The sequence below is a fragment of the Lithohypha guttulata genome (genome assembly GCF_036872675.1).
Source record: "Lithohypha guttulata strain CCFEE 5908 chromosome Unknown scaffold_3, whole genome shotgun sequence".
In the NCBI taxonomy this organism is placed as follows: domain Eukaryota; kingdom Fungi; phylum Ascomycota; class Eurotiomycetes; order Chaetothyriales; family Trichomeriaceae; genus Lithohypha; species Lithohypha guttulata.
In genome coordinates, this window is record NW_027042752.1 from 243,302 (window position 1) to 267,361 (window position 24,060).

General features: G+C 48.9%; 9 protein-coding genes across 9 annotated transcripts; 3 read left to right on the forward strand and 6 right to left on the reverse strand.

Moving 5' to 3' along the window:
- Nucleotides 1-944: 944 nt before the first annotated feature.
- Nucleotides 945-3,026, forward strand: LTR64_003863 (uncharacterized protein; the record flags this gene model as incomplete). The annotated part of the gene is made up of 2 exons (XM_064898213.1): nucleotides 945-1,318; nucleotides 1,412-3,026. 2 exons carry the CDS (start codon nucleotides 945-947, stop codon nucleotides 3,024-3,026), a joined length of 1,989 nt encoding a protein of 662 aa, XP_064754170.1.
- A 918-nt stretch (nucleotides 3,027-3,944) lies between these two features.
- LTR64_003864 (uncharacterized protein) lies at nucleotides 3,945-4,739 on the forward strand (the record flags this gene model as incomplete). The annotated part of the gene is made up of 2 exons (XM_064898214.1): nucleotides 3,945-4,334; nucleotides 4,383-4,739. The coding sequence occupies 2 exons, from the start codon at nucleotides 3,945-3,947 to the stop codon at nucleotides 4,737-4,739; spliced, it is 747 nt and encodes a 248-aa protein (XP_064754171.1).
- A 557-nt stretch (nucleotides 4,740-5,296) lies between these two features.
- On the reverse strand, nucleotides 5,297-6,723 carry LTR64_003865 (uncharacterized protein; the record flags this gene model as incomplete). The annotated part of the gene is made up of 2 exons (XM_064898215.1): nucleotides 5,297-6,502; nucleotides 6,553-6,723. 2 exons carry the CDS (start codon nucleotides 6,721-6,723, stop codon nucleotides 5,297-5,299), a joined length of 1,377 nt encoding a protein of 458 aa, XP_064754172.1.
- Nucleotides 6,724-8,634: 1,911 nt separating this feature from the next.
- LTR64_003866 (uncharacterized protein) lies at nucleotides 8,635-11,263 on the forward strand (the record flags this gene model as incomplete). The annotated part of the gene is made up of 4 exons (XM_064898216.1): nucleotides 8,635-8,907; nucleotides 8,989-9,198; nucleotides 9,901-10,350; nucleotides 10,400-11,263. 4 exons carry the CDS (start codon nucleotides 8,635-8,637, stop codon nucleotides 11,261-11,263), a joined length of 1,797 nt encoding a protein of 598 aa, XP_064754173.1.
- A 1,194-nt stretch (nucleotides 11,264-12,457) lies between these two features.
- Nucleotides 12,458-15,599, reverse strand: PDE2 (3',5'-cyclic-nucleotide phosphodiesterase; the record flags this gene model as incomplete). Its single annotated transcript, XM_064898217.1, has 3 exons — nucleotides 12,458-14,430; nucleotides 14,481-15,365; nucleotides 15,416-15,599. The coding sequence occupies 3 exons, from the start codon at nucleotides 15,597-15,599 to the stop codon at nucleotides 12,458-12,460; spliced, it is 3,042 nt and encodes a 1,013-aa protein (XP_064754174.1).
- Nucleotides 15,600-17,478: 1,879 nt separating this feature from the next.
- Nucleotides 17,479-19,452, reverse strand: NPL4 (nuclear protein localization protein 4; the record flags this gene model as incomplete). Its single annotated transcript, XM_064898218.1, has 2 exons — nucleotides 17,479-17,727; nucleotides 17,779-19,452. The coding sequence occupies 2 exons, from the start codon at nucleotides 19,450-19,452 to the stop codon at nucleotides 17,479-17,481; spliced, it is 1,923 nt and encodes a 640-aa protein (XP_064754175.1).
- Nucleotides 19,453-19,985: 533 nt separating this feature from the next.
- Nucleotides 19,986-20,939, reverse strand: LTR64_003869 (uncharacterized protein; the record flags this gene model as incomplete). Its single annotated transcript, XM_064898219.1, has 1 exon — nucleotides 19,986-20,939. One exon carries the CDS (start codon nucleotides 20,937-20,939, stop codon nucleotides 19,986-19,988), a length of 954 nt encoding a protein of 317 aa, XP_064754176.1.
- Nucleotides 20,940-21,639: 700 nt separating this feature from the next.
- LTR64_003870 (uncharacterized protein) lies at nucleotides 21,640-22,129 on the reverse strand (the record flags this gene model as incomplete). Its single annotated transcript, XM_064898220.1, has 2 exons — nucleotides 21,640-21,665; nucleotides 21,697-22,129. 2 exons carry the CDS (start codon nucleotides 22,127-22,129, stop codon nucleotides 21,640-21,642), a joined length of 459 nt encoding a protein of 152 aa, XP_064754177.1.
- Nucleotides 22,130-22,634: 505 nt separating this feature from the next.
- On the reverse strand, nucleotides 22,635-23,670 carry LTR64_003871 (uncharacterized protein; the record flags this gene model as incomplete). Its single annotated transcript, XM_064898221.1, has 2 exons — nucleotides 22,635-23,610; nucleotides 23,663-23,670. The coding sequence occupies 2 exons, from the start codon at nucleotides 23,668-23,670 to the stop codon at nucleotides 22,635-22,637; spliced, it is 984 nt and encodes a 327-aa protein (XP_064754178.1).
- Nucleotides 23,671-24,060: the final 390 nt, after the last annotated feature.

The following is a 24,060-nucleotide window of genomic DNA, read 5'->3' on the forward strand; positions in this document are numbered from 1 at the left end:
CGATCGCGACGGAATGTCTGCAATTTCCTGTCCTCGATGTGGATGGTCTCTATGCCATCCACAACACGTCGACACATATGACGAAGATATTGAGGAGCCTTGGCGCGATGAGTTCTATTCAGGAGTGCTTTTCTTTGCTTCTATGGCGCTACTCGGCGTGACGGCTGGATTGTTGCAAGGCTGATTTTGTAACTGAATTGTCGGAATATGTTGGAATATGTGAACGACTTAGTGATGCTCGTTGAGCATAAAAAGTGATGCAGTATGCAGCAAACCATGCTTTGGAGGGACCTCAATACTTGTTTGTCACTACTTCATATACCAATCATTTGTCGACATGACACTCGGATCCCTCATAAAGCTTGACGTGGCTCCTAGAGCTGCAGGTTCTTCTACTTCTTCTCCGTTGTCCGAGTGATATCGTACAACGAAATCAGTGCGCCTTCTGGCTGTCCTGTTCTGTATAGGTACTCACAACATCGAAGTTGGCAATTCCTCGAATGGCTGTACTTGACTTGACAGCTGTGGCTGCTCGATTGTATCAGGCTTGTCTTCGTGCAGCTTCAAGCGACGCGCTTTACAGCAGCCTCGACAGAGACTTTCAGTATTTTGGGCAAGACGACGACACTTCTGTTCATACATGTGAAGATAACTTTCTTGTCGTTCTGAACAATCGTCGCACCGATTGCCCTTGACCTCAGAGAAGACATGTCGTTTGGTAGGCCAAAGCAGTGTTGCGACCAAGCCAGGTTGTGATAGTGAAACAGGGTCACCAATAATGCTGGTGATATACGCAAAAACAAACAATGAAAGTGCAAATTCTTGAGCCGCATGGTGCAGATCACTGTGTGTGTGCAGATTTATATATATGTTTCGACTGGCTATACTGCTAACAATTCACCAATCCAAAGGAACGATTACAACAAACAGAACACACAAGAGATATGCCACCAGTACCTCACCAGCAGCGAGCCGCCAACGGCCCCAGACAAAACCCTTATGCTCGCTTCTTCAACTCGATAGGTGGTCTTTCCGAAATGTTTGGTTCCTCGGAACACGATACCCATAACAGTGAATCTGCTGATAACCACGAGCAAATTCAAACAGCAATCTCCAGCCCTCGTGCGACATTACAGAAGCTCTTCTTTGAACAGTTTGACCAGCTCATCATAGCTTGGCTTCGCCGGAGGCCGAGACTGAGAAAGTTGCTGACCATGTTTGCAGCACTAACGGCATTTTTATGGTACGTGCCTCAGCGGGCAAGCTTGGTATGGGACTACATGGTCTCCTACGTGCTGGCCTCGGTCAGGATTCCCAGGTCAGGTACCCTGCACACACACGTGGCTAATTTTATTGCCCATCAAGATTCGGCTATCTCTCGTTATCAGAGGCACGTTACAGCACAATCCAGAATTGATGCTAAGAACAACCTATCACTGCACGATAACAACTCCTGGAACGATGGTACCACGACTCGGACTGTCAATGGATCTGGGGTGCTCTACAAGGGTGAAGCTTCGAATTGGCAGACTTTTGTACACGAGGGCCGCAGATTCTTCTATACGAAAGGAGACAATGGCGACATCACAATCTGGCGCTGGAACTCCACACCAAACACTATCCAAAAACTTATTGAGGACATCAACAGGAGCGCGGTACAGAAGAAGCAAGCGACACAAATTCAGATCTTCATGCCATACACGTATGGGGAGGAGTGGTACTGGGAGCTTCAGGGCGAGGTCAAAGGTCGCCCACTTACAAGCGTCGTTCTTCGAGATAATCTCAAGGATGAGGTCATCCAAGATATTGAGGAGTTCTTGAGTGACGGTGCTTCGATGTGGTATGCTGACAGGGGAGTACCGTACCGCAGAGGATATCTCCTTCATGGACCACCTGGTACTGGTAAGACGTCTTTCATACGAGCGGTGGCATTCACCTTTAAGCTGAAAGTGTATCAGTTGGCATTAACTCAGGAAGGTCTTGACGACAAGCGACTATTCGATCCCCTCAAATCTATGAAGCCAGGTGATCTGGTCCTGCTCGAGGATATTGATTGTGCTGGTGATATGATAAAATCCCGCGGAAAGGGAACTGCCAAGCAGGACGACGAGCATGAGATCGACGGTGACGGTGTAGAGCACGAGTTTGAGGTCGATGATGGTTTCTACAGCGACTACGATGACGACGACGACGACGACGACGATCCCAGCACAAGCACAGGCTACGGTTGGGACGATGAACCCGTCATGAAGACGCCGAGGCAGCAGAATAAAGGCAGAGGGAATGTCCGGCAAGAAGAGAAGACTGCAAAGAAGTCTTTCAAAAAGACCTCAAAAAAGTCCAAGCCCAGATCTGGCGTGACACTGGATGGGCTCCTGCAAGCTATCGATGGTCTCCTAGCGCCTGAGGGACATCTTCTGTTTATGACCTCCAACCATCCGGAAGTCCTTGATCCAGCTCTCGTACGGCCAGGTCGAATCGACGTGAAGATCGAATTGGAGTATGCAAGCCGGACTCAGCTTCGCGATTTGTTCATCAACCTCTATACACCAGTCCGACCTGAGCGCAAGCTCTTCGACCTCTTGTCGGTCCCTCAATGGGCTGATGTATTTGCAGAGGCCGTGCCGGCAGACACCTTCTCTCCTGCACAGGCTCAACAGTACCTTCTTCAGCATCGAACACGTCCAGCTGCAGCTTTGACTGGGGTTCCAGACTGGGTGTTACAAGAGAAAGGTATGCACACGACCATTGATTTGAGTCTTGTCGAGGACATTGCGACCCACAGCAATACAGCAAAATTCACTCCGCAGTCATCAACAGATAGGACGTCAGAATCAGGACCATCAGGACTGTGGACGTCAACGACGGAGAGGTCAGAGTCTTCAGATAGCCTGGTACTCCTGAGTCCACGGCCTGAACCCGACAGTCCTCCTGCAGTGTTGTATCTGGAGCACGACGACGACGATGGAGACGATTATTCTGATCCAGTCGAGGTGGCTGTCTCGGGACCACTCTGTAACTTCTAAGTTGTCTTGATAAAATGTGTATCTTCAAAAGTCAAAAATAGACGTGTTGGCAGAGGTACCGTGTTTGTAGAAGTCTAATCATTGAGCTCATTCTGATCGATCAAGATGTGATTGCCGCCCCTCTGTTGCCTGGGCAGGCACAAAGTTGATCGGCTCCAGGGCTTGATTGCACAATCAACAAATTAACACCATTTTCGGTTGACTTGGTTTGATAAAATCATACATTGCGCCATTTCATTTAGACCATACGTAGAAATGTATGCTTCTCGCGCGGCTCATATCTGACTTTCCAAAGATCTCTTGCCTAACATTGCACCTCCAAAAATCGATACGTTTCACCCCGTACTGACCTCCTTGAAGCTCAGATCGATAGTAGTCTTGGGGTTGATTGTGACTCTACAGCAGTATCGTTTCCCAAATCTGCTTCGTTCATGCTGAAGATGATGCTTATCGTGTTCGTGCGCGTCTCCAAGCTCTAGATATGTCGGACATCTCCAGCTTGACCGATTTGACCTCGACTCTATCGACGGACACGCCCTGTGCCGAGCATGTCATCTTCGTCGAGTCGCTCACGTTGGAACAAGTTGAAATCTCTTTCAAAACATTGACCTGTTATCAGAACCCTGCCACACAAAGTTCTTGATCATTTAGCTCTGTCGTTACTGCACCGTCGAAATGAGCGCAACAGGAATTGTCTCGGCCTCAACCCTACCACTCCGAGGTAACATCACACCTCCACTCTCAGACAAAGGCGATGAATCCGTAACGGAGAGAAAAGAGACAAAACATGTCCATGGCATGAAAAACATTGATCCAATCTCAGCAATCTCTCATGCTTCCGCCGGATCAGGTATAACCATAGCCTCTATCCCAACTTTCGTCTCCTTCCAGGCTCAACGCCAATGGCAACTAGAACATATGGCCGGCGTTTTCCGCCACTGGTCTCGTCAAAACTACGTCTTCGGCATCTCTGGACACATCTCAGTCCGAGATCCAGAATATCATAATGCGTTCTGGACGAACCCGCTCGGTGTTCACTTTGGTTTGCTCAGGGCATCGGACATGATCTTGTTGAGTCTAGAAGGAGAAGTGCTACATCCACCTAACCATCGAGGACCAGGTTTTGAGACACTACCAGGACTGCAAGAGCATAAGTCGAGTCAACGCGCGAAGACTCGGCCGGCAAACGCGGCTGGTTTTCTGATCCATGCCGCTGTTCATAAGAGACGACCAGACGTTCATGCTGCGTGTCATTGCCATACGCCGCATGGGAGGGCCTATAGTGCCTTTGCCAAGCCGCTGCCTATGGTGAGTCAGGATGTTTGCAAGTTTTACAAGCGACATGATGTCTACCAGTCCTATGGAGGGGTCGTCCTGGCTGAGGAGGAAGGTGAACTCATTGCGGATGCCCTTGGCCCTACGAATATGGGTCTGATACTCCGCAACCATGGTCTTCTTTGCTGTGGTGAGACAGTTGACCAGGCTGCCTGGCTGTTTGATGTCATGGAAGCCGGGTGTAGAGATCAGCTGATGATCGATGCTGCTGAAGCAACTGCTGAGAAGGAGGGATACAGCTACAAGAGAGTGTTGATTGCGGATGAGGAAGCTGAATACAATCGTCAGATGGAAGGTGGTTCTGAGATTTGCTATGCTGAATTTCAGGCATATTACGATTATGAGTACGAGATGTGTAATGGTGACTTTACGAAGTGAACGAACTACATATGAACTAAATTAGGCGACAGGTAAACACACTGAAACTGAGCATCAACTTTTAAACTGACTGTCGCGTGCGATCGTATACTCCGCGAGTTGCTTGTTAATTTAGGCTCTGGTTCTTTTTCCAACCCTCACTGTCCGCGAGCACAATGTGAATATTGTCTGGAGATGTGGGGCTGTGATTGTATTGGTCCTGTTCGCTCCTGTTCCGGCTCGGGACTAGTATTAAGATTCAGAACCTGAGCCCCAGATTATGATGACCTGGCGTCCTCCCCATATTGCATTGACATAATTTTGTGCAAGTCGACGCCCCAGGTAAACAGTTCGTTTAGATGAGCGGGTCGTTAAGAGAAGTTCTTGTGAGTTGCAAGCCAACAAAGACCAAGAGCAAAATGAGGTGCGAGTGAGAGGGTGGATAATGGTTAGCGGTACGTATGTTTGCGAAGTTCGGTTTTGACCAAGCGACGAGCAATGAAAACTGCGAGAGCCATGTCTTCTCAACTTGAAGCATTTACTGCCTTTTTAGAACAAACTTATACTTCAGGTTACAACTAAAACCTAGCCTGTACTTTTTGTTGTGTGTCCTGCAAAGCCCAATCACTTCTCTTCTTCTTCGACCTGACCTTGTCACATTGTTCGGCAGTAAAGCCTTTGGCTTGTGTCGCTGGATTGTATCCTAGCCCGTTGGCTTTGCCTACGTCGGCATCGGATAACTGCGGCGCAGCCTTGCCATCGGGTCTTGTATAGACAGTCACCACAACAGCACCACCCAGACCAAGATTGTGCTGAAGGCAGTACTTGGTACCAGCTTTGGCTCGGTTGTTTGCCATTCCACGAAGATGCCATATCAACTCACTGCACTGCGCAAGACCTGTCGCACCGAGCGGGTGACCTTTGGAGATCAGCCCGCCAGATGGGTTGACGATATATTTGTTGCCCTTATAGGTAATATCACCATTTCGTACTAGCTCGTGTGCCTTGCCAGGCTCAGACAGACCAAGGGCATCGATGACACACATCTCATTGGCCGAGAAACAATCGTGAAGCTCAACAACTGACACGTCAGCTGGAGTGATATTGGCTTCCTTCATCGCCATCTGGCCGGCATATTTCGACATCTGGAAACCAACAAGATCCATAGCCGACCTTGAAAAGAGCTCAGGTGAATCAGTAGCAAGAGCTTGACCAGCGATCAGTACAGCTTGGTCCTTGACTTGGGGGTGACTGTCCAAAAATTCTTGCGAGCAGACGACAACGGCAGCACCACCATCCGAGGTCGGGCAACATTGCAACATTGTCAATGGCTCATGAATCATTCTCGAGTTCTTGACCTCTTCGAGCGTATATTCTTGCTGAAATTGCGAATATGGGTTTCGCTTTGAGTGCTCGTGGTTAACACGCCCGATCTCAGCGAAGTCGTCCGCCGTAGCGCCAAACTTCTCCATATACTCTCGTCCAGCATTGCCGAATAGCTGTGCAGCGCCTGGGGCGTTTGTAACACCTCTTGTCTCTTTCATCATCTTGTTTGTGGTCATGGTTGGGTTGACTCGATCGTTGAAGTATGCTTGTAGAGAGCCAGGGTTCATCTTCTCGAAACCGATTACAAGCACGCAGTCTGCAGCACCGTATGCAACGGCTTGTCTGGCCATATGTAAACCAGTCGAGCCAGTACTGCAGTTGTTGTTCACGTTGTAGAGAGGAATCTGGGTCATGCCAAATTGGTAGAAAACTGCTTGACCGCAGGTAGAGTCGCCATACTGGATGTCATTGTCAGCTGAAACCCCTCGTCTGAATGGTCGCAACTCACGCAGTAGCACGCAACGCCTTGGTCAACTTCGTCATAGTTGATCTTCGCGTCAAGCATAGCCTTTACACCAGCTTCGAAGCCCAGCTCTGTATAGTCGACCTTTCCTCGTGGCTTGATGAACTTGGTCATGCCAACGCCTATCACATAGGCAGGTGCTGCTTTTCGAGGCATGATGGCGAGTATAGGAGCTTGAACTAGTTCGGTGGTATACTTCTGAAGATTTTTCTGTCGGCCTTGGTAAAATATCGACTGAAGATCGTCCCAAGAGGTAGCATATATTCAATATCTCGACGAGATGTCCAACCGAACAAAACGAGGAGGACCCTCGGACTCAAATAACCTCGGCTCCAGATGCTAAACCTGCCTTTTTCGAATGGAAGTCTTCAGGCAGTAGCACTTCATAGCTGCCTCAGGCAATATAAACCAGGCATCAATAGCGGCTCTGCTCGACTCTTCCCACTTCAAACGTTGAGGCGAACCCTGGCCAGCTATGTAGCTCTCCGGGCTGCATCGGTTGTCGACACCACAAGCGACCAGTAACAGGGATTCGAGAATGCGCGTATTGGAAATGTAGCAAGATGACCACATTTCCCCCTCTCTCAGATGCCCTGAACGCTGGTCGCGAAGAGTTCAGCCAATGATATCGTCTTTATCTTTCTAATGAGAATGGGGCACCCGAGAACGCCACAAGCATCACTCAATCAGAGAGCAGGACGCTAGCCTCAAGAGTGACGCCCCACCAACTGCCCTTGTCGAAAGTGCACTGTGGCATGTGTGAGGAACACCATGGAGAGGCAGGCTCAAATCCGTAGCTCTGCGTGTTACGTTCTGTCTGGTATGACCTACTGCTATAATCTTGTGTGATATTCGACCTTCGTGTAGTCTGAAGACGCCAACCACGTCTCGAAAATTGTGTTCGTATCGACGACGATGTTGACGTCAACTTGAGCTCTCGACAATTCCCCGGGCCCAACAATTCATTCATCGTCCTAGCGCCAGTAAATACAGCTGACTCTGCTGCTGCGACACAGTCTACCTCACTTGTAACACCCTCTGAGTTCCCAATCTACACAACCCGTGACTGCGACGGCGAAGACCCTCAAAGGGATCATCGGGATAAGTGAAGGTTATTTGTTCCAGGTGAAGTTTCGACTCTTTGGGAAGGGAAGAGCAGATGGAAGTTTGTGGAACGCGTAGAAGTCTGCTCATATCTTGAGAGGCTATCTTGCGTTCCATAGGCTTCCGCAGGGTGCAGCAGGAAGATTTATATGTGGCCAGCGAGCGACAGAGGTGCAACTAGTGAACGGTATCGAGCGGTTGTCGACGAGCGGAGGGTACAGTGTTTAGACCTCTTCTCAGAGGATGAGCCATGCAGCAGAACACCACTCCTCGCTTGCCCACGATAGAAACGAACCGCGCACCTCAAGACCGCATCCTTACTCAACCATGGCACCTACACCTACAACCTTCAATCTAGCGGATCGCGATACACAAGTGTACTATTTTAAATACTTCAGGCAGTTCTGGGCATCAGGTCCAGCTGCTGCCGTGGCAGTCGTTGCAGGAGTAAGCACAGAGTTACCGCAGTAGGAGAAAGATATTAACATGCACAGTCCCCCTTCGAAAATGTCAAGACTCGAATGCAATCGTAAGTGTTCCTCATATGTCTCCCGTTCAGAGGTGTCTAATGCATTCAGGAAACATTTCTCTAGTCCCCTTGCAGCAGCGAAATTCGTCTATCGGCAGGAGGGCGTACGTGGCTTTTGGAGGGGTACCTTAGCACCATTAGGCTCTCTCACCGCAAGCAGAACACTGGGCTTCATTGTCTACAGGAAAGCAAAGTATACTATAGATAAGATAATCGAAAAAACCACAGGCAGTTCGCCGTTGGAATGGGTCAATACTGCGGGCACATATCCAAACCTAGGTACGGTGGTGTGTTTCAGCACTGCTGGCATGGTTTCTGGCGCTGCGTTGACCCCAGTTTTGAGTAAGTCAAAGCACACCAAATCCTTGAACAAGTACTTAACAAGAATAGCACCATTCGAATGTCTCAAAAATGCTCAACAAACAGCGGTCCTCATGTCGAAAGATCAAGCTCCAGGCAGGAAATTACCTACCAAAGTGTCCTTTTTCGGAGCAGCAAGGATAATAGCGCGACAGCATGGCTTTCTCGGGTTGTGGAAGGGCTTCAACTTGCATTTGACACGAGACGTCATTGGAGGTGGTGTATATTTTGGCGTGTATGAGAGCTGCAAGCAAGCGTTGGGAAGCTATTACGGCGATGAGATGAAGAATACACCGTGGGCAATTCCTCTTGCAGGTGCTATTTGTGGAATCTCAAGCTGGGTTGTGGTAAGTCTGGGCTCAAGATCCTTTGAACAACCCCTTTTGTCTGCTTCTTCCACGAGGTTCTGTATGCTAATATCTACCCAGACCTACCCTATCGACACTATGAAGACTCGTGCACAGAATAACCTTCTTACCACCTCTCGTACTCCGACAGTCGCCGATGCCCTTTCCGAAGCAACGAAGCAAGCTGCCAAAGCCGCCTCCAAGCAGGGGCGTTGGCATGGTATTGAAATGGTAATTATACGGTCCGCAGTACAGAACATGATACAAATGTCAGCGTTTGAGCAGGTCAAGGTATGGATTGACAATGCCAAGTTTGGCGATGGGAGCACAAGTTTGCCAGATGTTGAACGAACGAAAGGGAGAGATAGAAGAATTATCTGAGTCGTTTTCAGCAGAGCGCGTTGCAGGCGAAAGAATATCGTCGCGGGTTGTCAATTGAGTTGTATGCGTCATTTAATCAAGGCTTAGCATTATCTACTGAACAGCACGACAGCATATAGAGGCATGAGAGGCGCGACATGGGTTCAAATTGGTTACCTCAAAAGGTTTGGTATTGGAAAAGTGGACAATTAAGGCACTTTCACAGGCATGAAAAAAACGCGCTTGGAGCTACCGATGCATTTGCTTCCAAGTAAAACTACCACTCTCTTTTCGTTCTTCCAAACTTTCACTCTTGAGCTGTCGGTCAATATCATGACCTGTGTAGAGAATCTGAATACAGGAAAATCGATGGCCTGACTGGAGGGTTGAAAACAGCCATCACAGGCAACATTTACGACTGCGTAAATACTCCGGTTTGTAACACGTGACCACGTTTCGGTCGCAACTCTCGTAGCAAGCATCGAGCATACCGTTACTGCTGACCATACCACATTCGTTTCAATATGCGGAATCGGGCAACTACGCCCTTATCAAAGGCAGTAAGTCAACTTTCCATCCCATCAGTTTTGGCTCCGCGATTTCAACAAAATCAGTGCCTGACACCTTCTCTAGAAAGTTCGACAGTCCTGGTCCAAGTTCAATCTTTACAATCTCTCCCGAATCCGTTCGCCGCCATACCGTGGCCGTACGTTTTACCAGCAGAAATGGACAGCAAAGTCCATACTGCGGGACTACCACGGCGAGCCTGTCAGAGAAGCACAATGGGCTAAGCAGTTATTTCGCCGGCGGCTGAACGCTGTGATACCTATGGATCCTACTTACATGGCTCGAAATGATGGCACAATAGAAAGCTCCGGACGTGGAAGTGGTCTCAAGGATGAAGATGACTTTCGGGGCGAAATTCGAAAGAGAATGGATAAGACAATACCGTACATGAACATGACCTTTGCGCCATTAGAAAGAAGGCTTGATACTGCCATATTTCGGGCCCTGTTCGCAAGCAGTACACGTCAGGCGAGACAGTTTGTCGTACATGGCGCGGTCAAGGTCAACGGCAAAAAGGTATTTACTTTGCGCATAGGAAAGGACTGAAAGCTGACAGTGTCAATAGATGCAATACCCTGGTTACTTGTTAAACCCAGGTGATATGTTCCAGGTAGAGCCACAGCGAGTTATGTTCGCAACTGGCGCGCCAAAAGTAACCAAAAAGACAGCAGCCACCACTGATGCAGAATCAGCAGATCCGGTCGATGAAGCCGAATCGAAACCTGTCGAGGAGGAGCCAGCCGAAGAAGAGGAAGAGGAGGATGACGACGTTGATATCGAGCGCGAACCTCGCGAACTCCTCAAAGACCTCATGTCCCAAGCCAAATCCATCCTCTCTCACGAACGTGCAAAGATAGGCGCGAAGAAGAAACAAGACCTTCGAGCATTCACAAAAGCTGTAAAACGTATGCTTAGCAGATCGACCAGCAGCACAGTCCTCACAGACTCGCTCGAAGCCCAATTTGAAGAAATAAAGAACCAATTAAGGATACAAAAACAACAGCAAAAATCAGGCCAAGCTGCCGCCGACCGGGCCAAGGCTGCAAACAATTCTCCCGACGCACCACTCGCGAAAGCACAAGTCGATGCAGAAGCTGCCGATCCAACAACATCCGACGAAAAAGCCGCAGAAGAAGATAAAGACGCCAATTACCTTTCCGACGAAGATCTCAAACAACTACAGCTTGCCTTTAAGAGCTCATCTGAGAACCCCATCGACCCCCGCAAGCCATACGCTACACCGTGGACACCGAGAGATTACATGTCCGCTTTCGCATTCATACCACGATATCTAGAGGTAAACCAGAATATCTGCGCAGCTGTTTACCTGCGACATCCTGTTGTGAGGCCGGGCCTAGCTGAGGTGCCAACACCATACGGTCCTGATGTCAACGGTACTGCCTTCACGTGGTACCTGAGACGACGCTGATGTGAAAGATGTTCTTTGTGGCTCTTGTATATTGTACATCTAGTTTTAGCGATGGTTTGGCCCCTGCTGTGTTATCTATCTTAGACAGTGTACAGTATAAAACATCTGTAAATACTCAGTACTCTGGATTTGATACCCAGTCTCACTTGTCTTTGTCAGACTACACACAAGTTTCAGCTCCGCGATCATCATCGTGAGTCGTTGCGTGCTCATGCAAGATCATCTCCTTCTCAATTCGAAGGATATGTATATACATATAACGCTTATTTGTAAAGACCGAGACTGTCTAGATGTAGTGCCGAATTCAGGCTCATGTCCAAGCTCTCCATTCATGGACGTACCTCATCTCGTGCTTAAGGCCAGCGTTTCCATCCCCGAAGCTTCACACGTGCATACCATTCGCGTCATTACATTTTAAAGAGATGAGCTATTCGAGTCCGTATGAAATTGAGCAACGGAGGATCTGTCAATACATTCAATCCAACTCATGCTGGGGGGGTGAAAGATACGTATTGGACATTACTATCAACACACCTACACCATATCATGATATACCTACCTACCTCAAGAAATAAATAGATACCTGATGACACACTCCGCCCCCAACCACATTTACCGTTCCCTGGGACATAAAGGCCAGTACATACGTAGTACTATGGACGAGTGAGAAGTAATGATCTAGCATAAAGCTCGTCGTGTATCGCCGTCTGCGGCGTTTTGTTGCATCTTTAAGGATCGAACATCGGGAATGAGTCTCTCTTTGTCCTGGTAAAGACTCTACCGGATTTTTTTGGTTCGTTCGTAAACTGACACGTCCTGTCCCAATATCCTTCATATTTGTTTCGTCGGCAGAACCTCATGATCTCTTCAAGTGCTGGAAGCTGTCTTTCCGTAGTTCCTGTTTTGAGCCTGAAAGTTTCGCCCTTGCTTTTTGCTCGAAGTCGAGTCGAAGTAATGTCTGTGAGTTTTTGTGGCTGCGCTTTTAGCTCTGATTGCCATATCTTCTGCTTATCCGCCATGTGGCTAGATGGTGCTTGGCAGGTCCTTTATTGTTGACAAACATCAAATGCCCACCCGAAAAATGTATCGTTGACGCAAGCGGGATCATACCAATCATTCACAGTAAACATCGATGCTTGTGCTTGTAGTCGTTCTTGGCTGTTCGAGCAAAGTCGCAACAGCCCTTCATATCAATCATGGTGTAATGCCACTAGCCCTTGCCTCTTCTGGCAGACTTCGATCTGAACTGCGTTTCTTCCAGAATTGCAGCCTCCTCTTTAGATCTGACCGTTTCCTACCTAATGTCCTCGTGCTCAGCTTTCTATCTCTGTGCTCTTCAAACGTGCTGTCACCATTACTGAATACAGTCGTTCTAAATTCTTGCTTGCTCTCCTGCCGACTCGTACTGTCAGAGCTGTTCGTGCTGTACGACTGAGTTAGTGCCGGCATAGGCTGGCTCGTGGCACGGTTTCTGGCATCATTGTGACTATACGTCGTCTGTGGCGATGAAAATGCTTCTTGACTTCTATTTCCAGTCGTATAGCTGGTAGCCTCTGTCGAAGGTGTTGGGGTCACATCTCCGCCGTCGTTTGGGCTTCCTTCTGTGACAGCTCTCTCGGGTGGTTCGCTGATGCCCTGAATCGGTGCCATATTTGCCTTCGCTAGCTGATGGTCCATATCGTTCATTGGCGCGCTAGCTCGAGTACTCGGATTGGTAATCTCATGTTGACTTTTAGGATCATATGTCCTTACTGGTTCATTGATATTTGAGGTCGCAAATTTGAAGCTTGCAATCGAGTTTCTAGCATGTTGTTCGGCAGCATCTTCTTGGGCTTCTTGCATCTGCTTGACAGGGAGAGCGGTGCTGCCTGCCCTCATTGAGATTCCTTCATCGCGAGACTTGTCGTTCAGCTCCACTTCACTTACATTCTCGGGGGACGAAGATCCGAGATCAGCAGGTGCTTGTCTTGGCGTAGCAGTCTGAGAGTCCGCTATTCGTGATGTGCCGTTAGGCGGTAAGTTGTGGTCGGATGAAACGGAGTTTGATCCGGTGGTTTTGTGGCCGACCAGGACAGGGCTCGAACTTGGTTCTCCACCAGGGGTCACCAACGCTTCCACTTGCCTCAGAGACGAGCTCTTGTCTCCGTTCTGCTGCTTCCTTTCCGTCTTCTCCTTCAGTGGCGACGAAGGGAAATACGACTTTCTTGCGGGATCGACCGGACTTTGTGACCGAGGGCTAACACCACCGTCACCGACACCCCCTCGTTCCTTCAGAACTTGTTTCTGTTTCTCGTGCTCAGCCCGTGTAAACCAGACACCCTTGTTGACGAGTATTTCGTCGGCAGCAAAACTCATCGCGGGTATGACATCCATGACGTTGGCGAAAAGTGGATGAGCAAAAATGGTCATAAAGCCAATCTGACCATTAGCCAGCTTCAACATATTGCCAATTTCTGGAGGACCGCCAAATAGAGTCGTTTCCATGCCGACACTCCTTTCCATTTCTCCTTGGTGTGCAAATTCGTCCTGTAATTTATAGGTCCACTTCTCAGCTACAGACCAAGGTCGTGCAACATTACTGATATCTGCACACTTGATCAACAGGCCGCATGTCAGCACTCTGTATGTCTCAATGTCCTTAGGTGTCCATCCGTCGGTGGATTTGCTCTCGTGAATCTTCTCCTGTAACATTCCAAGCTGCTGCATATAGTCCGAATGACAACCCATGTCGGTTGCGAGGATCGAGCTGATCATTAGTTTTCTGATTGCTTTGTCGTGGAAGACAGTCGGCCAATGTCTTCGTAGAATCTGAGAATAAGCGGCGCAATGGAAAGCTTCAAGCACAGACTGATCGTTGTATAGTTGCGCCAAGGGAGCATTCAACTTGACGAGAAACATATTATTGACACCAGGATGTCCAACATCGTGGCCAATCGCAGAGATGAGCAATGTCATAGCTTCGAAAGGACCAAGCAACTTTGCAATAGGCGATTTTTCGTTTGCATGTGGTGTTGGAGCAGATCCTTCGGGATATGGTGGAAGTAGACCTATTTGCAACAAGAAGTAGAAGGTTGATTGCAGCACATCGACGGCATGCTTGAAGTTGTGATATAGCACAAATGAGTTGTAAGCAACTCTGCAGCCCTGCATGAAGCGCAAAAGATTATCTGCAACCATCAGTCAAAACCATGGCGACGGCAAAATCGTCGAAACCTACCTTTTGGCATCGACCACTTGTTGACTTCGGGCATCTGAAGGGCGTGATTGAGCATGAAGTATCCAGCATAGACCAATTCATCTTCACTGTAGTCTTGACCACTAAAACTCCATTTTCCAACTTCGCTTGCGACGACCTCCCTTCTGTGAGGTTCAATATAGAGATCACGGTGCTGGTAATCTTCAATAAATTCTTGTGGTTCGCAAATGCCTTTGAGCAGCTTCCGTACCATAGCCTCCCTAAGATAAGCATACGGCTTCTCCTCATCGACGCCCACCCAGGATTGTTTTCTGCCGCGACCACGAGCTCTAGCCATATAATGGGACTGCTCAGCTTTCGCACTCTTGTAGATTCGATAAGCATGCACAGTCAGGCCCATGATACCGGCTTTGTCCAAGGGACTTTTGACCACATCCAAAGCTCCGGCCTCCAGACATTGCAACATCAATTGAGGGTCAATAATGTCTGATGTGTCTGCCAATGCAGCTGGTTCTGTTTCGGTCCCATACGGAGCTCTTGCGACCAAACTCTTTTGCAACGAAAGTTGCTCATGAGAGTCCTTACGCTGGGGCTGCACGACAGCGACAGGTATAATGAGCTTGGCACCCTCTTCCACTTGTAAGTCTGAGGCTATTCGTGAAAGTAGCTGCAAACCGTATGATTCGTCGGCTTCGGAGGAGAAGGTGAGTTCTCTTCTCAGACCTGGCGAGGGGAGAGGTGACTCGAACTCTGGTGCAAAGCGAGGACGCGCCCGACCGAGGATGTCTTGCTTCTTTTCGAAGCCGACATCGAAGCATGCTAGGATTGGAGTGCAGTCACCGGACACCGCTTCGTGTATTTCGGCAAGCTTAGCAGAAAACGACCTGCCCGAACGACAGACATAGACTTTGGAAAGTTAGTAACCAAGACCGAGTTCGCAAATCGGTGAAACATACCCTGATTGAAAACACTGAGAAATGCGTTTACGTTTGCCTGCAGATCTGGTGGCAGCTCGTCGAAATCGGCCGACGAGGATTTTCTCTTGTCATAGCTCGCCGGACCGATTCCATCCCTCGAGATCCATCTTTCTGTGTTGAAGCGTTCGTCTATGTATATGACCCGACAGGCTGAGGGGTCCATGGAGACAATAGTGCTAGGTTGTAGCTATACGAATCAGGTGTAATAGATGAGCATAGCGTCGCTCACAAAGCTAGCTCATTGAAGCTGGTGATTGGCGTTGCGTTGCAATGAGACGTTGTCGTTGGTGTGTCGTGTCTTGCAAGGTTATACGATTTCGTGGGAGCCCAGGATCGAAACTGCACAAGAGCGTGTGCGGGACCTAAGCTCTGTCGCAAACTGAACAGGCAGGCACAAGTTTTTGGATCGAAGGTAGGAGGGATCGCCGTGGTATCGCTCGAGGAGATTCGCAAGCCTCGAGCGTGGGATCGAGGTGGACGGGACGCTGCAGGAAGCTTTCGTCGAGTTTGGCAGTCGCAACCAACTCAATTTCGACGGACAAAAATAGACCCGGATACTCGACAGGTCAGACGGTAGCAATTGTCGCTGAGAGAAGATGAATTCAGATTGAGCCGTGAGATGTATAGGAGACCGGCTGTCGATGTACAGCGTGCCGTTCAGTAACTGGCGATAATGAGTAGGTGACAGCGAGGAGGAGTCGTCCGGGTACAGTACGCTTGGTAGATCGTAGCGATGGCCCGCTTTTTGGCTCTTTGGCAGCTAATGCGCACGTTCTAACAATGAGGACACTAGCCGTGCCTTGGACCACGACCAAAGGAGATTCCCAGCCAATTGCACCTCTGGATACGAAGCATGATCGGGGTAAGTGAGCGCTAACAACCACTGAGGTTAGGTCAGACAATGAAGTCGGCTTCTCGTGCTCCATTCCATGACCATCCCAGCTCAAACTCGTGACCTCAAGCCTGCTTCTTTGTGTGTTCCAGAAGCCTTCTCTCACAATTGTGCTGATCTTTCGCCACCCCTCTCGGCACATGAAGTAATCATACGTGTTCTGGAAGCTTTTGCGAATACAGAAGCCTTGAGCGCACAGACCGTGCCAGGTTTCTTTACTCAATGATGCATACGCGATCATCATATCTGCGGGGAACTGCTGGTCGAGCGACACACATTCTGTGATCTACAAGTAGTCGATTCGAGTCACAATGTATTGTGTCTCAGCATCCTTCGTTGGGAGGGCAGCGCAAATAACGATCTACCATACGTGTAACTTTTTCGATTACGTCGATGGGTCGACTTGCCAGTTTGAGAACACCGGAAGTCGCTGGGTTTGAAGTTTGAATATCATTTCTCCATCCGAGCCCAAATAAGGTTGCATCCCAACAGGGAGTAATTTAGGGAAGCTAACAAACGCTCTGCGAACGTCTTTGGCATGAACCAAGTCTTTCTCCATGTTTGGTAGATCTTCTGCCCACTACACAATGAACTTTCTCCCTGCCGTTTGTCATCTGTCACTATAGCTTCGCGACCATGTTCCCCGACGTGCGTGGCTGCATACGATCACAAGGTATCCTTCCAGCAGGTAGATGTTCCATGCTCATGCCCCATACCAGACTTGAATCTTACCAGCTCGCACGTGCAAGAAACCCCATGGGCCTGGTGGAATCTGGGTCATACCGCGAGATAAGGTTTGCGATGGCTGAAGCTGTTCGCCGATTAGCATTGCATTCATCATTCGTCCTCCTCGTCGTTATACATTATCCATGTATGTATTGGAACAGCATCACCACGACCTAAGCCCATCTGGTTGCAAAATGGCAGCGTATCTATGCTGAGCTTCGTGCTAACTTGCGCTTGAGTCGAGCGTCACACCATCGCTTCGATAACGTGCAAGCCCACCGACCGTGTCAATTATTGCTCGTCCAGCAATTCGCCGCACCTGGCTCTGAACACAAGTGCTACATGTGTTTTGCTGATCGCATCGATCTCATCAAGGTTGGAGTGGAATGGTCGGTCTCGTCGTGGCGTAGTTTGAAGTCTTGTCTCAAGGCCGAATGCTAGCCGCCTGTTTAAACCTCTTAGCAAGGTGATCTGGAGGTGTTGATGAACGAGAACCGGTGATTTGTACATCATCGTCGTCATCCAAGGGCCATGAACGCTTCAGATTTGAGGGCCTCTCACCATACGACTCTAGAATGGCCATTAGAGTTTGCCAACCAGGGGAATTGGATAATTGCAGCGCATCTGCCTGATCGTGCTCGGTCGCAACTCTGCAGAGAAGCATCTCTTCGTCCTAGATCCATTCAGATTAATACTCGACCCATGACGATGATAAGCTACTTACCTTGCTTAGCACACCCATGCCGTGAACGAAGCTGAGTAGATGGAAATCCGAGACCGCTTGTACAGGTGGCACTTTCGATTTGTTGAGCTGCGAGGCCAATTTTTGTGGATCTTGACCCTCGGCGATGACTTCGCGGTTCTCTATGGGAAAGACACTGTTTGTGAATTGTGGGTGAGGATCAATTGGCATGCCAGCTGTTAGTGAGACGAGGAGGTACTCGACAGGGAAACTGGGCTTTGCGTTTTCCTGCACATTTGCCCCATATTCGTTGATGCGGCGATAGAAGACCTCAGGTATGTATCGATGTGGATTTTGCTGACCTGGATCGTCTTCGTTTTGTACTAGCATAACTGAAGGTTCTGCCGCTGGCTCGACAATATCAGCGCGGACCATCTCAACAGCTGAGTTTGATGCCTGATACGCGTTGATCGTGATTGCTTGCTCTTCGTCGCCTGTTACAACACATGTGACAAAGTTCGAACCAAATCGACCAGTCTCGCTCCATTTCGTTGGCTTCGGATATTGTGCTTGGTACCGTGCTGCGAAAGCAATCTCTAGTGCTGACAGGAAATACGAATCGATATGACGCCTACACACAGCTTGACCTTGGCCGTCTTGGGGCGAGATCAGGTCTGTGAAAATGACACCCACGCGCTCTAGCCCACAGTGACTTGCAAGCTCGTCGACTTCTTTCTCATTCGTCCATTCGAGCAGGGTTAGACCGTCGACCTCGCCCAGCTGAGGTGGCTCGTAAATGGCTTCGACCACAGCTTTAGTCCCTAGCGGTACCTGATCATACTCAACGTATCGGCCATATAGAAAGCCCATTCTTTGATTGCCAGATCTGCGCCAAAAGTCAATCATCCTATCGACGATGCCAAAATCTGCGAACTCCACGTGATCAACCATTCTGAACGGCTGTGGCTGTAATGTGATGGCACTGGGTTGACATTTCGAGCAGATACCTTCAGGCCATGGTGGATGTCCAGAGGGGCACTCTCTCTTCACTCGATAATATGGTTCGGATAAAGGTGGCATGTACGAGCTCTTTAGTTCTGGCTTGTTCGTTGCAGAGTTGATTTTGCGTAGATGTGAATGGAAAGAAATGTGCTTGATCTTGTGTTCGGCTAGGTATTTGACGTCGTAAGGTTCCAACGGCTGGCAGTTGTCGCACATGCCTTTGGGTCCATGTCTGCACATTTTCGAGTCTCTACTTCTCTTCACCTTTCCATCGAGCTTGTCTAACCGATCGTCGAGAGGAGACTGCTTAACTGTTTCCCAAGGGCTTTTTATTAACGTTGGAGAAGTGATTGTGGGCAGCTGTACTGTCGTTGTATCCGGCATCACGATTGATCCATTGAGTTTGCGTGCTGACGGTGTTGATTCTGAGGGGCCGTGTCCATTGGACAATTGCGCCTGCTCTTCATAACCAAGGTATAGCTTGTCGCCATGTTTTAATCTGACTTGTCCCAGGGTAACTTGTGGAATTTCAGAAAGTCTCTTCTCTCCTTCTGATGGAACGTTGCTGACCGGCTTAGGACTTAATCTTATCGAGGATCCATCTGTGTTGGATGGTAGATTGTCGAGGATTTTGGAGGCTAGAGAGGCAAAGGTATCGGTCGGCTCGGCAGTGAGACGAAATTGCCCGTTCTTGGACTCGAAACGAAGCAGCATTGTAAATTCTGCTTAGGAGGAGGAAGAGATTTCGGTGAAGGGCTCGGTGGGTTGGGAGTAGTTGTAGGAGAGAGAAAACAAGTGGAGGGCAAAGTGTATGAAAGAAAGCTCGGTCTAATGCCTGACTGACGCAGCCGAGGAAAGGTGAGGAAATAACAAGAAGAAGCCTAAGTGAAAGACTGGTTGCGAAGGTGACATACGAACGACACTGTTTCCATTTCTATGTTGTAAGCTTCTTTAGCTCATGTGTTTTCTGAACGCCAGTGCTGTGCTGCCTTCTCGTGGCTACCGAACACGCGCCGGACTACAGGCATCTCGAGTCAACGTCATTCTGGAAGGACCGATCTCGTGCCTGAGGCGGGACTTTTTAGCGTTAAGAAATGCCTGAGACGATATCGCGATTTAGGCAGCCACTATATGAAGCTGATCGAACGCGAATCCTTCAGACGCGTGTCAACAATCATAAGTAAGGACCTGCAGCCTGTACAGGCGAAATATATTCAGGAGGCTTCTTGTCTAGTACGTGGTTTCTGCTACTGCTGACTCTTCTCTGCTTCTTGGACAACCTCTTTCAAGCTCTTCGCGCTGGTTTCCAGTTCCCTCTTCTCCTGGTCGCTGAGATCCATGGGAAGTGTCCTCACAATACCCTTCCTGCCAATCACAGCAGGCATGCTCAAACATACACCAAGCTCCTCTTGCCAGTGACTGACCGGTCTGACGTTCCTCTGGTCAAACAGAATACTCTTGCAAAGACTAGCTGCAACACCTCCTATACCATAAGCAGTTGCCCCTTTAGCCTCCATGATTGCAGCAGCCTTTTTCTTCGTCTCCTCTGATATCGACTTCTTGTCAATCTCATTCTTTCCCACAGCCTGATCTAGCGGTACACCACCAATACTGACATGACTCCACGCGACCATCTGGCTGTCGCCATGCTCACCAAGCACATAGGCATCGATACTGCTTGCGGCAACACCGCTTCGCGATGCTAGGATTCCTCGTAGTCTGGCCGAATCCAAGAACGTTCCACTTCCAAAGACCTGTGATCTTGGTAGACCAGAAAACCTCGCTGCAAACTCTGTAAGTACGTCGACAGGATTGGCCACGACCAGCAAAATCGTCTTGGAGTCTGAACTTAGACTCCCCTTGAATCCCTCAATCGCGCTCTTCAAAATCTTTACGTTCTTTCCAATCAAGTCCGTTCTGCTCTCGCCTTTCTTCTGAGCTGCTCCCGCAGTAAGCACGATTACATCACACTGCGCTGCTTCCTCGGGCTCTGCTGTAAGTACTCGTGTTGATGTGTTTCCATGATATGTTGCATCACTGAGATCTTGAGCTTGAGCATCGCGTCGCGATGTATCTGGGTCAATGAGCAGAATGTCGCCAGCCACTGGGTTGAGTATCAGGCTGTATGCTATGGTGCTGCCGACTTCACCAGCGCCAACCACTGCTATCTTCGACGTCAACGATGCCTGGTCCTGCGACATGGTTGATGAGGTTGAGAAGAGACGATAAGAGGGTTTAGATATATGCGACTTTGTGTCTTTCGAGGTCCTCGATACTATGCCTGTTGGGTAGCACCTTCTTTTCAAGTTTATGCACATCTGTTGTTGAGATTTAGTGGGTACCCGGTGCACGTCATCGTGATGTAGTCTCTGGGATGTGTAGGAATGACTATGTACAGATGTTGAAATGCATCGTAAACCGTTTTTGCTTGACCGGCTTTGGGTCGCATTGCTACACAGCACCTGCTTGCTTCGTGGTAGCGTTATTCTGGTACTAATCGAGGCTGGCGAGCACCTCGTGCCAAGAAAGAGCATGCTGGAAGTAGGTCTGGTAAGCCGGTGCGTATGCTATTATTCAATGATTAATGTGCTTTTACTAAAAAGCTGTTGCTCTGTGATCAATTGAAGTACAGCTGAGGTGAGAACGACAAGACTTTATCGACGGCTTTTCAGACCACACGACGTGTAATTATGTCTCAAGCACGCTGCAAGTTGGGTGTATTTTCCGTCGTTGCATTATGGTCAATTTTATTGGTACTTGACAATTCCTTATTTGGCATGTATCTAGTGTCTATGCAATCACAAAGCCGGCCATTTGTTTGTAACGTCTACGCTGTATGCTGCCTGTTTCACTTCGTTGCCCCTTTTCTGCCGAGCTAGTCTGAATAGACAGGCTCCCCGGCTAATTACCACAGAGCATGGTGACATCTAAAGTCGGCCTTTGGTACGTTTACCATACATGACTGCCTCAGGTGTTCGTAGCCTGGCGCCCCAATTGCTGCGAGGAGTCGTCTGAAAACATTCGTCACCCCATGTATGTCTGCGTCGAAAAAGTACCGTCGGAAGGAAGGGTTCGCTGGAGGCCCTCCAGTGGCAGCATCATCAGAGAGAACAGTCACTGCATTCTGCATAACGTCCATCGCCTCAATCAGGGTATTCACTACCCAGCTTTTGTAAGTTGTTGCCCATTCCCCGGCCAATGCATCAAATTGGTAGAACTCAATATATCGACCGATATCGTAGCTTGGGTGTCGCGGTGGTGGATCGGGTGTGAGACCAGGAGCCAGATTCGCTTTGCGTCGTTCGAGCACATTCCGTGAGTCAAAAGCTACAGATGAGGACAGGAATATCATGAATAACAGGAACCAGAGGAGGTTGAGACTGGTAGCCATCGTGAAAGCTTTTCGCAATACCTTGCTCGGTGAAATGTTCAAGCATGCAGAAGGATTGCAACGAGTAAGCGGGCATTTGTACTGTCCTAGATGGACTAGACACAATATCACTACCCCTACTCTCATTCTGTTTGCTGTATCTGAGGCATGAGTGAACACTAGAGATCTCTGCTTTACCTATTGCCGAGACAGGCATAGCAGGATATATCTTAGGGGGGAGCTTTGTGTTTCATTTCTCGTTTGAAGCCTTGCCTGCTAGCTGGGCGGGAATTTGTCTAGTTAAAATTATCGTGATATGATGTCTGCACAACGTGGGCATAATTTGACTGAGATGCATTAGTGTAGAATGATGAACGAAGCAACGCTTGCCGGCAGTCTATAGTCCTCGAGCAAGCGTGCAGACTCGGCGAGTCTTCTTCGAAACCGACGGTCATCTACCTTCCGTCATACTGCTGATGTTCACGCAGTAGCATTGAAAATACACCCTGTCACTTTCCCAGCCATCTCATTGCTGTATCTGCTTATTCAGAGTCATGTGTATCTCCTTTATGGCGGCCTTCTTACAGTTCGTGCAGTAGAAAACACCACATTTTCTACAATTAGCCAATTTCGGTGGATCTGACAGCTTTTTAGCTTTGCGTTTGCTCTTGGCTTTCGACGCCGATTCAGACCTGCACTCCAATTTGGGTTCAGAGCCCTCCACTGGTAGTATATCAGGAGTAGTGGCAACCTCCGGGTCGATCTTCTCGATTGCTTGGTGAGCATAAGGCTCCACAAGAACGATTGTGCTGTAGCACTTCATACAGTCAATCTGCTTGGTGAAATTGGGGAAGTTTGTTTCCTTCTCATGAACGTCCAACGTCGACGCGGCACTAGTCAAACCCTCAAGCACTCGCGCAGGGAGGGAAGGTTCAACGTTCGGCAGCCAGCGACCCTTTTCGAGAAAGATTGTCTTGTTGTGAACGGCTGAAAACTGGTGCATGCAGCCCCAAGCATCCCAGGACTCATCAATCGGCTCATCACCGAAGTCGAGTGAGCGTGTCTCCCACTCATCATAATTCTCGTCATCCAAATTGACCAGTGATTCCGGGGGTTCCGGCGGCTGTGTTGTAGGAAGAGAGTTGATTTGAGTATCTTGTGGAAAGGGTAGTGCCGGAAGACTGGCATCCTCCGTCACTCCAAAGACACTCCCTTGAGCCTCTGTCTGGTCTGTTGCAGGTGTTGCCGGCTCCATGACGAAATTTACTGCTGCACTATTATTGTTCTCAGTAGTGACAGTCTCGCCCAAGCTAACATTATGTCCGCTAATGGCAGTGACTGCTTCACTGTCAGTGTCGCTTTCTTCTTGTGGGATGTCATAATCATCGGTCTCATCTCCATCTTCTCGAGCTCGTTCACAGGGCTTGGACCAACATATCTGTATTGGCCGCTGACAGTCCCAACAAAAGTGAGCACCGCACGGACATCGAATGTGTGAGCACCTGTCAGTGTTAGATAGAGTATCAATCAACCAGTTTATCAGTTCAACAGTACCCAAACATCTTTGCCACGCCCGCATTACAGCGAGGACACCTTTTGTAATTGTACTGGCTCAACAAAGCGACGATTTCGTCTGCCTCCACACATTCGTGAATATCCAACGTGGTACCGACAGTCGATCTGCATTTCTCACAAGTGGTTGTGCCGCATTCCGGACATTTCATTTGTCTCTTATCGTCAGGCTTTGCAACTCGGGACGGAAGGAATATAGAGCAGTGCTTGTTAGCACAGTAGAGTGGCTTGCTGGTGTTGGACTGCTCGAATCGTGTCCGATACTTTGAATAATCTTCTGCAGAGATGACGTCCTTAGCCACGTCGAAATGCAGCACTCTACCACAACATCGTGCAGGAAATCTTTCCTGGTCGCTCAAAGATGCCGAAAACTGATTGCG